This window comes from Numenius arquata, chromosome Z (assembly GCF_964106895.1).
Source record: "Numenius arquata chromosome Z, bNumArq3.hap1.1, whole genome shotgun sequence".
NCBI lineage: Eukaryota > Metazoa > Chordata > Aves > Charadriiformes > Scolopacidae > Numenius > Numenius arquata.
Window position 1 is genome coordinate 24,025,466 of NC_133616.1, and position 13,523 is coordinate 24,038,988.

Sequence of the window (13,523 nt, forward strand, 5' to 3'; positions counted from 1 at the left end):
AAATTTTTATTTTTGCCTTTGGCTACCTCATGTTGTCCATACACTGCTGTGAGCACAAGTGCCTGTGTCTGTTACATGGCATATTTGCATTTCAGCATCTAATACATCTATGTTTTACCTAGTCTATTGATTTTTATGTCTGATCGTCTAGTTATTGAGCTGTGAAATTCCAACAAGATAATAACATTTTCTGAGGGATGAAGTAGTGAATATTCACAAAACAAGAGTGCCTATGAAAATAGCTTAGTGAATAGAAGTTTTGGTACTTTTCTTTCTTTTTCATCTCTCTAATTCCTGTAATTCATTTAAAGGGAGCTTCATACTTAGGTTGTGCAGTTGCTTCTTGGTTTTTGAGGGAAGAAGTTTTTTGGGAAAGATGACTGCAGATCTGTGGACCTTGGTGGAAGCAGGAATATGCTACGTAGCTAGCTGGGCTTTACTGATGGACTCCTTTGATTCTCTTGTGCTATTGTCTGGAGCTTCTTGAGATGTTTGCTCACTGGAAGGGGCAGGTCCAATGAAATCTCTGTGATAAATTAACTGGAAGGCACGTCGTGGGTCATTGTGAGATGCTTTGCTATTGCAGGGATTGTGTGCTGTTTTATGATCTTACATTCCTTCTGTGAGGCTTCTAAAGAACTATTTTCCAAAACCTGATGGGAGCCAAAGTTGTCAGGTCACAGAGCATACAACAGCCTACTAATTAGCAGTTGAGAAGAAGATACAGCCAAACACTTCTTCCACTGAAGAAAGGTGGGGACTGTCCTTAGGACCTTTCACATGTGAAGGAGTCTCTGAGAATCTTTACAAATCCTAGAATAGGTGCCATTGCCAATAGACAGGAACTTCTGTCAGTCTGGTTCTCCTGGACACGTAAAGATCTGCTAGTTAACTTCTCCTCTTGTGCTTTCTCCTGTTTCTCTCTCTAAAAATTGTTGTATGTCCTAGAGGCAGGTCTAGGACTCGTGTGTCTCTCTGCTAGAAAGGAAAGATGGAGTCCCACGCTTCCAAATAACCCTATACCAAAATGTGATCTTCTAGCCAGACCTGTGATCTAATCGGTTTTTGTTTGGTTTGACAACTAGATCATCAGTTGGAATTTTCGTCACTGTTCTTTTTATGAACATGTGTCATTCTGCCTGTCCCAAAGAAGCTGACTTGTTCTGTTATCCTGTTCTGTTGTTCCATAATTTTTGAATTCCTAATTACATTATAGATGATTGGATTGTCTTGATGGAGTTTTGACCTGACGTTTGCTTTTTGAGGGAATTTGTCTGATGAAATTTTATCCCTGTTTTTTTATTCCTGTGTATTAATCATTATTGGACTTCCAAGCAGTTCCAGGATATCTGTGTGAGACAATACTGTAGAATAAAGACTTCTGTCAGTCAGCTGTTAATTATCCATGTCAGGGTAGTTAATCTGCAGTCCACTTTATGTGGATATGCTTTTAATAAAGAGTAGATTTACAGATTATAAAGTTTGTCTCGCTCCTGACAAAATGTAGGAAATTTATTCATGTATAATAACATGACTGTGAGGTGAACAGATATATTCTCTTGAAGTATAATAACATCGCTCTGAAGATCACAGTTTGATTTGATTTTGGCCTCCCCTTCTCCAGTTTGGTTTCCAAATTTTTACTAGCTGTATAACCTTTCCCTCATGTGAACAAGGGTAGAAAATTAAAATATCGAATAATTACTATTTTCAATAGAGACCCATACTTTATCTTGAGCAATTAACGTATGCTAAAGAGTTAGTTGTAATTTTAATTGGAAAGTTCAAGGATGAATTAATGGATTTGTGTTTGGCTTTTCACAGGGACAAGAAAAGAGACAAAGAAAAGGTCAAGGAAAAAGAAAAGGCCAAAGAAAAGGAGAAGGAGAGAGACAGAGACAAGGAGAAGGAGAGAGACCGAGACAAAGACAAAGACAGGGAGAGAGAACGAGATAAAGAGAGAAACAGGGAGAAGGACAAGGAGAAGGACAGGGAGAGAGATAAAGAGCGAAATAAAGATAGAGAGAGAGTCAGAGACAAAGACAGGGATAGGGACAGGGACAAGGAGAAGGACAAAGATAAGGACAGGGAAAAGGAGAAAGATAAGGAGAAGGAAAAAGACAGGGAAGAGGTGGACCAGAACAAGGAAAAAGAAGATACTGAGAAAGAAGGAGAGAAGGACAGAGAGAAGATTAAGGACAAGGAGGGAGATAAGGATAAAGGAGGGGAAAAAGAGAAGGACAGAGACAAAGAAAAGGAAAAAGATGGGGATAAAGAGAAGGAGCGAGAAAGAGAAAAAGAGAGAGATGATAAAAAGAAGAAAGAGAAGAGATCCAGAACACCCCCAAGAAGCTATAGCTCTTCAAGAAGATCTCGTAGCTCCAGCAGGTTTGTTTAGAATTTTTTCATGCTTTTTGTAACTTGTCAGTTCAGTGAGGCACCACCCTAGTTTTTATGTATCAATATCACCATGTCCCTTACTAATTAAATTTGTATTATTTCTGTCTTGTAGATTTTCCTATAAAGTAAAATCTATTACAAAGAGCTCTGTATGATGCCTGATACAACATAGTTTCTTGTTGGGCTGCTGGTGCTTGCCTTTCACATAATCATATAGTGTAGTCCTTGAGGACAGCAAGTAGATGATTCTTGTGCCATTTCTCTGTGTTGGAGCCATCTAAAAGTTCTGATAAAGCGACATCACACATTATCTCTGTTCTGAAGAGAGTTTGAGTCACTGTTACATAGTTCCTTGGTTACTTACATACTGTACAGTGTTGGTCTGTAGATCTTACAGTCAGTTGGGTGATAGTACTTGCCACTCTTCAGCTGGATGGCTGAATAGCAGGAAGCAAGCACATCACTTGACTTGTATCGGAATGTGGGTGTATCTCAGTTGGAAGATAGGGGTACCTTGTTTAGTTAGATGGCCAAGTACAAGTGAAAAGTAATATTCCTTAACAATGCTGATAGTAAACAGGAAAGCATTCAAGTTAATATAGCTGTTGTTTTTGCCTCTGAAGGAGGCTAAGCTGGGTGGAAGTCTGGAGAAACTCAGTACAGCAAAAGGAGGCTGTGAGATTGATTATAAGCTCTGTAAGTGGACTAAGTCAGTCATATTCTAAAAGCGTTGTGGCTAACTTAACTTCAGAAGCTTTGGTGGAAAAAGTCCCTTCTTTATGCCTCAGGAATGAAGGAGTTCAATAGTATCATGTGTCAAATTTAGATACCAAATCTTAGGTGTTATCTTGAGAGAATGAAATGCAGGATGAATTGGGAAAAGTTCTATGTATTATAATCATTTCACTGCACAAAAGCAAAATTCCAACAGTCCTCAAAATTCAGGAGTTCATGGTTCATAGAAGGCAGAAAAGGGTATAATGATTTCTGAACATTCTGCTTACATTGTATGAAATGTCCGTGCTGTTTTTGGAGGTCTATGGGCAAAATACTGTGGCTTCCCTAAGCATGTGCAGCTTCCTGTTTTAATGCATTTTTAACATTATTTCATGAGTTGAAGACCTACACAGACTAGAGGTAGCTTCTGCCAGCTTTGAAAACTTTTTCTGTCTGTGAAACATTTTCTGTCTGTAGGCCTCAGGAGTGTTGAATTAAATAAGTGTAGAAAAAAGATTGAAGATTTTGACAATGTGTAGGTTATATAAGAACCTTGGTGGAAGACCCAGTTCCTAATGTCAAATAGCAAGTGCAGTTAGCTGGATGTTACCAAAAATTCATACTCTAGTTTGCCACAATTATGCCTCCCTTTAAGAATCTTGCTGTTTAAGAAAGCGCCATGGAAGACTCAAACTTGGGCAAAGAATACTAGTGAAAATCAGTGCATCTCTTCTAGTGGACTCACAGTACAAAATTTTACTTTGATACTAAGTTATTTTTTTATACAGATGTTACTAAACAAGCACGGTGTTCTTTTGAAGGGTGAGAGAAATACACTTTTTTATATGGATTTACAATTCTTTCTTCAGATATAGCATTGTCCTTAGAGTGTCGATACTGGGGCCAATACTGTTGAACATAGAATCATAGAATGGTTAGAGTTGGAAGGGACCTTAAAGATCAAGATCCAACCCCCCTGCCATGGGCAGGGACACCTCCCATCAGACCAGGTTGCTCAAGGCCCCATCCAGCCTGGCCTTGAACACTTCCAGGGATGGAGCATCCACAACTTCTCTGGGCAACCTGTTCCAGTGTCTCACCACCCTCACAGTAAAGAATTTCTTCCTAGTATCTAATCTAAATCTCCCTGCTTTCAGTTGAAAACCATTACCCCTTATCCTATCACTGAACTCCCTGATAAAGGGTCCCTCCCTTGGACATCCGTGGCCTAGACAGCAGGACAGACTGCACCCTTGGCAAGTTCGCAGGCAGTACAGAACTGGAGGGAGAGGCTGGTACGACAGAGGAGTATACTGACATTCAGAGAAACCTCAACAGACAGGAAAAATGGGCTGACAGGCATCTCATGGAGTTGAACAAAGAGAAAGGCCAAGTCCTGCGGCCGGGCAGGAGTAACCCCGTTGTGCCACTGCAGCATGGGGGCTGACTGGCTGGAGGGCTGGCTAGCAGAAGGAGACCTAAGGGTCCTTGCAGCCAAGGCGGCCAGCAGTATGCAGAGCCGCATTAGATAGGGCGTTGTGAGCAGGTCAAGGAGGGCAACTCTTTCCCTCTTCTCAGCACTGGTGAGGCCACATCTGGAATCCTGTGTCCGGTTCGGGGCTCCCTTTTACAAGAGGCAGTCCAGTGTGAGTGAGTCCAGTGAAAGAACGTGAAACTGATAAAGGTCTTGGAGCATTCATCATACAAGGAGAGACTGAGGGAGCTGGAGTTGTTTAGCCTGGAAAAGAGAAGGCTGAGGGGGCTTCTTATCAATGTGTATGAATGCCTGATGGGAGAGTGTGAAAAAGACAGAGCCAGACTTCTCAGTGGGGGCCAATGACAGGCTAAAAGGCAATAGACATGTATTGACATACAGGAAATAAAGGCTTTTTTTCTGATGTTTAAATTGTGTTTTTTCTGGGCAAACTGGAACTAGTTACCATGAGAGATTGTGGAGTCTCCATACGTGGAGGTATTAAAAATCTTGACTGGATATGGCCCTGAGTAACCTGCTCTAGTTGACTCTGTTTTAAGGTCGGGGAGGGAAGTGTTGGACTAGGTGGTCTCAAGAGGGCTCTTCCAACCTCAGTAATTCTGTTATTCTTTGAAAAGCAACTGTGAATAGATCGGGCTACAGAGTCCCAATTAGCTTGCATTTAGGGCTACCTTTCTCACTTTGATAATTGATGTTACTTAGCTGAAATGGTTACAAACATTTCTGGAGAAGATTATCCAACAAACTGGCATTTCAGCTGCCTGGATTTACAGTGCAGCATGGGGTTTGGACTGCTAATCCTTTGCCTGATGAGTGTAAAATATTGGACAAGTAGTTGTAATTTTCATGAAAAGGTGAAGGTGGAATAGGACATACATGACCTTCTAAGAACTAGATGGCAACTTACCTTGCTTTGCTGACAGAAAGTATTCAAGTACTAGAAATCAGATGGGTATTTGTGATTTCTCGCTGAAGAAGGAGATGCAGACTAGGGGAAGAGGAGGATCTGGCTCCTTTTCCAACAGACATCTACAGGCTAGCAGAGGACATAGGTACAGGATATTAGTTCTGTGTATAATTAAGAGACACAGGATCACTATAAAAGTATTCAGACTTGTTTTTTCTTAAATTTTGCTGTATTAGTATTGCTTAGGAGTGTTAAAAAAACAGGTGCACAAAAATCTTTGTATAGAGAAATGTAATAGTAACGGCAACAAATACTGTCAGACACGCATTTCAACTTGAAATATGAAAAGCAAAAACTGAAAATTAGATCTAATGAAAAAACACTTTGTAGTGTAGTGTAGGCACTTGGTTACTCACAGATATGTATGCTGGAAAGCAAAATAAAATGGGGGTGTAGTCAGTGTAGTCCAAGCGAGAGCATGGTCAGAATAGTATATCATTTTCCAGTTAGCCTCACTTGAAAAGTGATGATAAATGTGAAGATGTTCAAAATGAGATGCATCAACTAGTAAGCAGCTGATCAGTGATTGTGTTGTTTTCTCCATGTTTTTGAGGCCACTTTATATTTTGTTTACCAAAGATCGCATCAAATTTAGGGGCTTGCTGAACAAAATAGTTATGAAATTTTGTTCTGTACAGCTTCAGGAGGTCATGGTAGATGATATTGTCAGAGATCACCAATCCAGATAGTGATACTAGGTGTATCTTAATGTACCCTTTTATAATTTATCTAAGAACTGTTGATTTCTTGACCTTTCTAAATATTGAAGATACAAATATCCACACCTAATGGTGTGAATTGCAAAAGCTGGTATGCATTAACTGTAATATTTGTGCTATATCTTGAAGTGCCTTCTCAACTAGTTTTTAACTTCCCTGTTTTTAATTGGTGGTTCTTCCTGTTTGCTTTTCCTGCTCTATGAAGAGGTGATAGGAAAAAATTATCTTACTTTGAGAGAGACAGGTTCTGTGTTCTTGTTGAATGAAGTTTTACTGGCTCAGTTTTTGCTTTATTTTAACATGCGCCTGAGTACGCTTGCAACCAGTTATTTAATGTTTTGTTCTATTCAAGATCAGACTCCATAACAGCAATTTCAGCAAATTCCATATATCTATGTAGAACAGCTGTAGTAAAACACTGTGAGCTCTTCTGTGTTACAGAGTGGTAACGTTCTTTTTGCTGAGCAAGGACTGCTAGGGAAACAGTAGGTATTTATTCTGATTTTGACAAAAACTTGAGCTTCATTTTGCACTGTTTGCTTCTGGACTAATAGGAATGGTAGTTCATGTATTTAGGAATTACACCAGTCAGGCTGAACTGAAATTATGGTGAGTTTCAGGTTGTAATGTTATGTTTTGAAATTCGTATTGCTCCAATTACGCCTTTTGTGTTAATGTGGCTCTTCATTCAGTTTCTTTTCCTCGCTGAAGAAACTCTTACTTAATACAGGATTACTGAATTCAGTGTGTTTCTGTTGTTATCAGGTGTAAGTATAAGAGGATAAACAAAAAACTAAGATCTGAAAGGGCACAACCTTTTTTCCCCCACTTCCAGCCTTCCTTCTCCTACCAAACTGAACATAGAACCTTTTTTTTTTTTTTTTTTTTGCTTTATACAGTTCATATGTTGTTGGTGATATATAATGTTAAATTCAGGGATATTTACTTAATTGTTGTGTCAGATCATTTTAAGAGCTTTCTGTTTTTATCTGGTTCCTGAGTTCATTATTTGTCTTCTTTGATGATCTTGAATTTCTTGGTCCTGTAGAGAAAGACGTAAAAGGAAGAGTAGAAGTCTCTCCAAGTCTCCTAAAACATCCAAAACAACAAAAAGAAAGTCTTCACGGACTCCTTCTCCGAGAAGGTCAGTTTGATTTAAACATAAAAGTTAATGAGCAGCAAAGGAGGAAGAATTTATAGTATTTTCATTATTTTACTGCCCTTGCACTAATCATCTCAGATTATTTCAGTTCGTCAGCATGATTCAGTTTTGATTTAAAACAGAAACAAAAAAAACCTTCATGAATTTGAGTTTTGGTATGCTTTCAACTGCAGAGTTTCAAATCTGTCAACAATGCAAATTTGCTTCAAATCAATAAAAGTCCTTCATTGGATACAAATTAATTTGGTTTTCTCTTTGCAAGTACCGTGCATACTGAACACATACATTCTTTAGCTCTCTTCAGTCAAAAAATCCCCTTGTCTTTATGAAGGGAGTTTTTTTATGTTTTGGCGTTTTATTGGAAAACCCACAGATGAGAGTTTAGTTTGCAGGTAAATGGTTTAAAGATTGTTGCTGTTGGATTAAATTCTGATTTGAGTAAAAATTTTGTGGAACAGAAACAAGAAAGAGAAAAAAAGAGAAAGAGATACAAATAACGAAAGAAGAGAAAGAGAACGCTCCACCTCGAAGAAAAAAAGTAGTAAAGAAAAAGAGGGAAGGGAGAAAGCTGACAAAAGCACCACTACTTTGAAGGTAAGCTGTATAACCAAGCGATAAGCAGAGTGAAGTGATGCTAGTGGAGCCGTTATTGAAATCCCCTCACTTCTTTTTCTTTCTTTTCCTCCTCTTTCCTTTTTCTCGTGTTTTCCTTACCAAATTATTACCATTTGGGTGTAGCTTTTGGCAGTTGGAGACCTACAGTTGGTGTTAGTGATCCAGCTTGATAAGTCTCCATGTTTCAACTTTACCGGACGTATAGGAGCTTGTGTGAGTAGGGTACAGAAAGACTTTGGTTTCTCTTTCCTGTTCTGTGCCATATGTTAGGACTTGGCTGTCTGCCTGGCTGTGTGAGCGGGCAGGAGGCAGACTGTGTAACTAAGGAGCAGCCTTCTGGGACAGCTTGTCTGTCAAGCTGAAGAGATAACCCTGTTAATAAACTTTCACTGCAGTTCAGCCTCTCCTTGGTTGCTTTGGTCCTGGTCTGCTTATTGAACTCTGCAGGAGTAAAGTTGAAGAGTGGGGAAGAGTGGTGTGGGATTTTGCCCTGCAAAATCGAAGGTGGTGTGATTAAGAAAAGAAACATCTTGAAATTGTTCAATTGTTAATAGAGTTTGAAAAGCAGCATGCCTTTAAAGAGTAGTTTGTTGTACTCAGAATTATTCAGCTGTTACACAACAGCTGGTTTGGGTGACTCTGTCCACGTGCTTAAGTAGTTATCTTACCCAAGAACTCTTAGAATGCATCAGATACCTGACAAAAAATGTGAAAGAGAATATTTAATCCTATTTAATTCAGAAAATATGGTGCAATCTTAATTTCTGGAGCTGTTACTCATAGTTTCCATGGTGCTGCTTGTTCTTTTTTTTTCTGAATATTGATGATAAAGACAGATCACACTATGGCAATGATTTCTTGGATGATGGGTTGTTATGAGTGCCTGACTTCAGCTGATCGAAAAGAAAATTAAAAAAAAAAAAAGGAAGCTGACACCTCTATTATTCTGAAAATGGTGAGATAAGATAGGCATGTAAAAATTGAGACAATAAAAATACAAATAGTTAGTTGCAAGTCACTTCCTATAATGTTAAGAAGATGATTTTTTTTATAAAATAATTTTATCTTTGGTAGGACAAAGATCACGCTAAAGAGGATCAGAGTTCAGAAACTGACAAGGAAGTGGACAACAGAGATACACAAAGGACAGATGAAGTCAAACTACAACAGAATGGGAACTGTCAACCAAATGAAGAAGACCTCTCAATTAAAATGGAAGAGGTTTAAAGCAAAGAATGGACCTCTGATTCAACTAAGGAACGCAATCCAAAGCTTTTTATTCCCCAGAATGAGGAAGAAAATGTCAAAGCAATCAACCTGAACGTGTTGATAGTACTAGTAGCTCTTCCAATTCTTGTGATAGCTTTGTTGTCTTCTTGCTGTAAAGCAAGAGAGCACGGACCAGTAGTTATACCATGAAAAGGCAGATGCCATCAGAACTATTCATCTCTGAAAATCCATGCATTTCCATGATGGCTGTACTTATTTGTAAAATGATTTATGTTAAGTTCTGCCATAAGCTGTTACAAATAAGTAGAAACTGAAAGGTGTAAACCTGTACTACCCAAAAAAAGCTGAAGATGTGCATTGAAGGTTGTTTAAAATATTGCTTGTTGATTAATTTTTTATTGTTTTACCTTGCGGGTTAAAAAATCCACAAAAACTTCAATGTGTACTGTTTGACGTGCTTGGAAATGGTGCATAAATATACACACTTTCTTTTGTTGTAAATGACAACTGTAGGGAAAGGGTTTTTAAACATAAACATAGTTTTACGGTTATTATGTTAAATACCCCTTGACTAGTATGTTTTTCATTTGCTCACTGCTTGAGATTCTTGGGTTTTATTATTTAAAAAAAAATTCTTACTAATATCTTTAAAATTAATATTTCTTTTAAAGTATTTGAACAATGCATGCTACTTTTCTGTTCCTAAGAGGAACATTGCCATGTTATAGATAATAGGTTAGCTTGCTGGGTTATTTTGGGGCTGTTTTGTTATTTTGTTTTCTTTTGTCCTTCCAGAAGTGAGCACATCTTTATCATATTATCAGAAATTACAGCTGTGTTTTGAGCTGTACTGCAGTATGTCTGTTCAGCTGCAAATAGTACAGGTGCCATTATGAAGACAAATATTTCTTATTTGTTTAAAAAATACGGGAGCACAAGCAGAAGCTTTAGTGCCTTCTTAAAATGTGGTATTTTCTAGAAAGGTATGTGCTATTACTCGTTTTCGGCTAAATCTTACATGATCTCTATTGCTATTTTGCCACCACCATACTGTAGACAAGAATGCAAGTGACTTGCCAGAACGGTTGTTTGATTCACTTGTTAAAATACTAAAGCTCCATTTTTACTTTTATTTTTTATTATTAGAAGAGATTTATAGATGAAAGCAAAGATGCAGTTTGGGGACCACCACTGTACAAAAGTAGTTGCTGAATACAAAGCATTTTCTGATCACCTGCATCAAAGACAGCCCTTTGGACATTTAACCTACATTTGGATGGCCTTAATTGTTACCTCTCCATCATCTTCTCTGATAGCTGTTGGGTGACGTCAAAGGAATTGTATGCAAAGAAGTGGGGATACATAATTTGGGGAAAAAAGTTCTAATTTACACTGGAGTTATATGGTAGGGATTCTTTTTTCATTCTTTGGGGAGAAAGCATGTAAGAAGAGAATGACAAAGCAGATATTTTTGTCAAGGTAAAACATGGCTTGTGTTCTCTGAACTAATTTAATTGGTTACATGAGATTTCTTAAGAGTCATACCTTTAAAACTTAATTATACCTGAAATCGAGTAGATTATTTTTAATACAACTTAATACAATCAAATGACTTAATTGCCTTACCTCATGGGAAGAGTTATTTCTTTCAGTTAAAAAAAGAACTTAATAGCATATTTGCTGTTTGCTTTCAATTTGTTTTTCTTGTCCTTTGCATAGTTAATTCTTCAAAAAAAGATAAAGCATATTACAGGGAGTGAAAAATTTGCCCAATTCCTAAGGTAATGAAACCCGGTTTGATTGTGAAGCTACTTGATCACTCTTCGTTTTCAATAGGTTTTAGTGTTCTTGCCACTGTGTACATTTAAAACTATGGAAAATGCTTTACCATGTAAAGTATAGACAGTCATTTTTGTGATGTTTAAGCCACATGCTATTGGCTGGTAAACAGCTTATTCTGATAAAAGAATGACAAATCTGTATGCTTACAGGAAGACTGTGAAGGATTGTGTCTTGCAACAACAGCTGTCTTATTTATGATGTGTAAGTAGCATAGAGCAAAGAGATTGTTTGTATACTTGTTATCTTTGGTACCATTTCACTAATAAAATTAAGTATTTTAGAGGGAATTTTCTGCTGGTACATACTTATTAAAGGAATATTTTTAGTTGATTGGGTCTTATTCAGGCAGCTTCTTTGATTTGAAATGTGGATATCAGTGAAAATATACATGTATTATTTATAGTATCTTTGAAAAGCTAAGTTTCTCCTTGGGGAGGAATTAGAATTCTTGCAGTGTATCATGTTTCGGCTGAGTTTCGTTACCCTGAAATTGCATAGCTCTATTATATATCAGTTACAGAATATGTAAAGGATTGTGTACAGTTAGCTAAGAAACATGCCTTTGGAAATTAATAGTTACAGATGGTAGCCTTACTAATTTCTCACATGTAAGTCCATATGCACCACATTGTTACATTGTATGTGAATTAATGGTTCCCTTACAAAAAGCTTTTTTTAAAAAAAGGCGGAAAAGACCCTAAACCAACCAACCACCAAACACACGTTTCCTCCCCACCCTGGGTCATATTTTCTTACAAATGCTGTATTTTCTAGGTTTGCTTTGTAAATACTCTGCAGATCTGTGAGGTAGTTAAGTTCTGTCTATTCGTATTAGGTGTTTTACAGTTCCCCTCTTCCTAGAAAGCTACTACTAGAAAGCTGTTATTCTGTAAAATGCCTGTCTGCAGAGGGTGGCTCATTTTTAAATGGGTAGCATAGCACAGTAGTGAAGTTCCTGCTTGCTCCAAGGGGATCTTGTGCATCATCCATGGAATGTGTCCGTCTTCCACTGCCAGTCCATTGCCTTCATCGTTCACAAGTTTGCATGCTGAGCTGCCGTGTCAGATTGTTTGGGTTTGCACTTTATAAACGACATTAAATGGAGTGGACATTTTGAGAACAATGTTGTTCATGATAGCGGTATTGTTTTAAATGGAATTTCATTTGAGTCGGCCTTTATTTGAAAATGTTGTGACTTGTAATTGCTCAGAGAAGTGGCCATAAGGTCCCATTTTGCGAAGACCATGTAAAGCGCGTATATGCTTAAGCTTCCATTAGGGACCACAGTTATTTCACAACAGTATTTCTGGATAACAGATAGGCTTTTTCTTTGGATTTTGAAAGAAGAAGGTAGCAGAAGACAACAACAGGATTCCAAGCTCAGAATAGAGTTGGCCTTCCATAGGTTTACACAGGTGTGAGGGATGAAATTTTGTTTGCCAACACTGACATTTGTATGGTATGTAAAGAATACCGTTTTTCATATTTCAAAATTGGAACTAAGTGGGGCAAAAAGCACTTCAGCTGGAAGCTAGAAGCATCTGAAGAATGCCTGAGAAATCGACGAGACCTGGCTTCTGCCTACTCATTAATCAGTTAGTCACGTGCTAATTTTTTTGATGGCAATTTCATATAGATCCAGCTGAGCTAGCTTTACATTAGCTGGCTGACAGCAGCATCGTATGCACAGCTTGGGTTCTGAAATGAGCTGTGGGCACCTGAGTGTTTTCCCTCTGCTGCAAAGAAGGTAACTTCCTTAGTCTGTGGCGTGCTTTGCGTTGCTTGGTGGAGTTCTCTGGCCCAGCTACAGCCAAGGGAGTATCTGAAATTACTTTGAAACTCTGCAAATCTGGTATATAGTGGCTCCTCTGTGCTGCCCTTGGCTTGTACTGGTATTTTGTAAGAGTTACTAGGTTTAGGGTTTTCTGTAATTTTCTTTTGGTCTAAGGAAGAGGTAATAAGTAAAGGCTGCTTTGTATGATACAAACTATTGTGTACTTCATACCTGTCCTTATTACAGTGTTATTTTTTTCATTCACGTCTGTGACCGTTTGAAGCGGTAATGCCATAAGCGATGTGTGTGTAACCTCTACTTTTTGGTCTGAAGCATCTCTGCATCACTGTCTTTTTGTTAATTTGTAATGAAAGGTTAGAGTTCATGTATTTTAATTTTGCCAACCATTCACTTAGAGGAAAAAAAAAACCACCAGACAAAAGTCATCTTGAATTTTTTGAGTGTTAGTGTGAAAATTGCATTATAACAGTAAAACAAAATATCTTAAAAGTCGTGAAATCTGAACAAAGACATGCAAACTGTGGCGTATGATGTGTCCCACCTGCCACTTGGTGGTACTTTCAGTTTTATAGCAATCAACT

General features: G+C 38.0%; 1 protein-coding gene across 2 annotated transcripts in view; it reads left to right on the plus strand.

The window, feature by feature from the left end:
* SREK1 (splicing regulatory glutamic acid and lysine rich protein 1) overlaps nucleotides 1-11,431 on the plus strand; it is a 37,606-nt gene extending 26,175 nt beyond the window's left edge. The window contains exons 9-13 of one of the 2 annotated variants that reach the window (XM_074166834.1): nucleotides 1,825-2,029; nucleotides 2,216-2,388; nucleotides 7,347-7,442; nucleotides 7,919-8,054; nucleotides 9,150-11,431. In XM_074166834.1, coding sequence (XP_074022935.1) covers nucleotides 1,825-2,029; nucleotides 2,216-2,388; nucleotides 7,347-7,442; nucleotides 7,919-8,054; nucleotides 9,150-9,302 — 763 coding nt within the window. In that variant the 3' untranslated portion in view covers nucleotides 9,303-11,431. Of the gene's footprint in view, nucleotides 1-1,824; nucleotides 2,389-7,346; nucleotides 7,443-7,918; nucleotides 8,055-9,149 lie in introns of both variants that reach the window. The other variant, XM_074166832.1, reaches the window with a different exon arrangement.
* The last annotated feature ends 2,092 nt before the right edge of the window (nucleotides 11,432-13,523 follow it).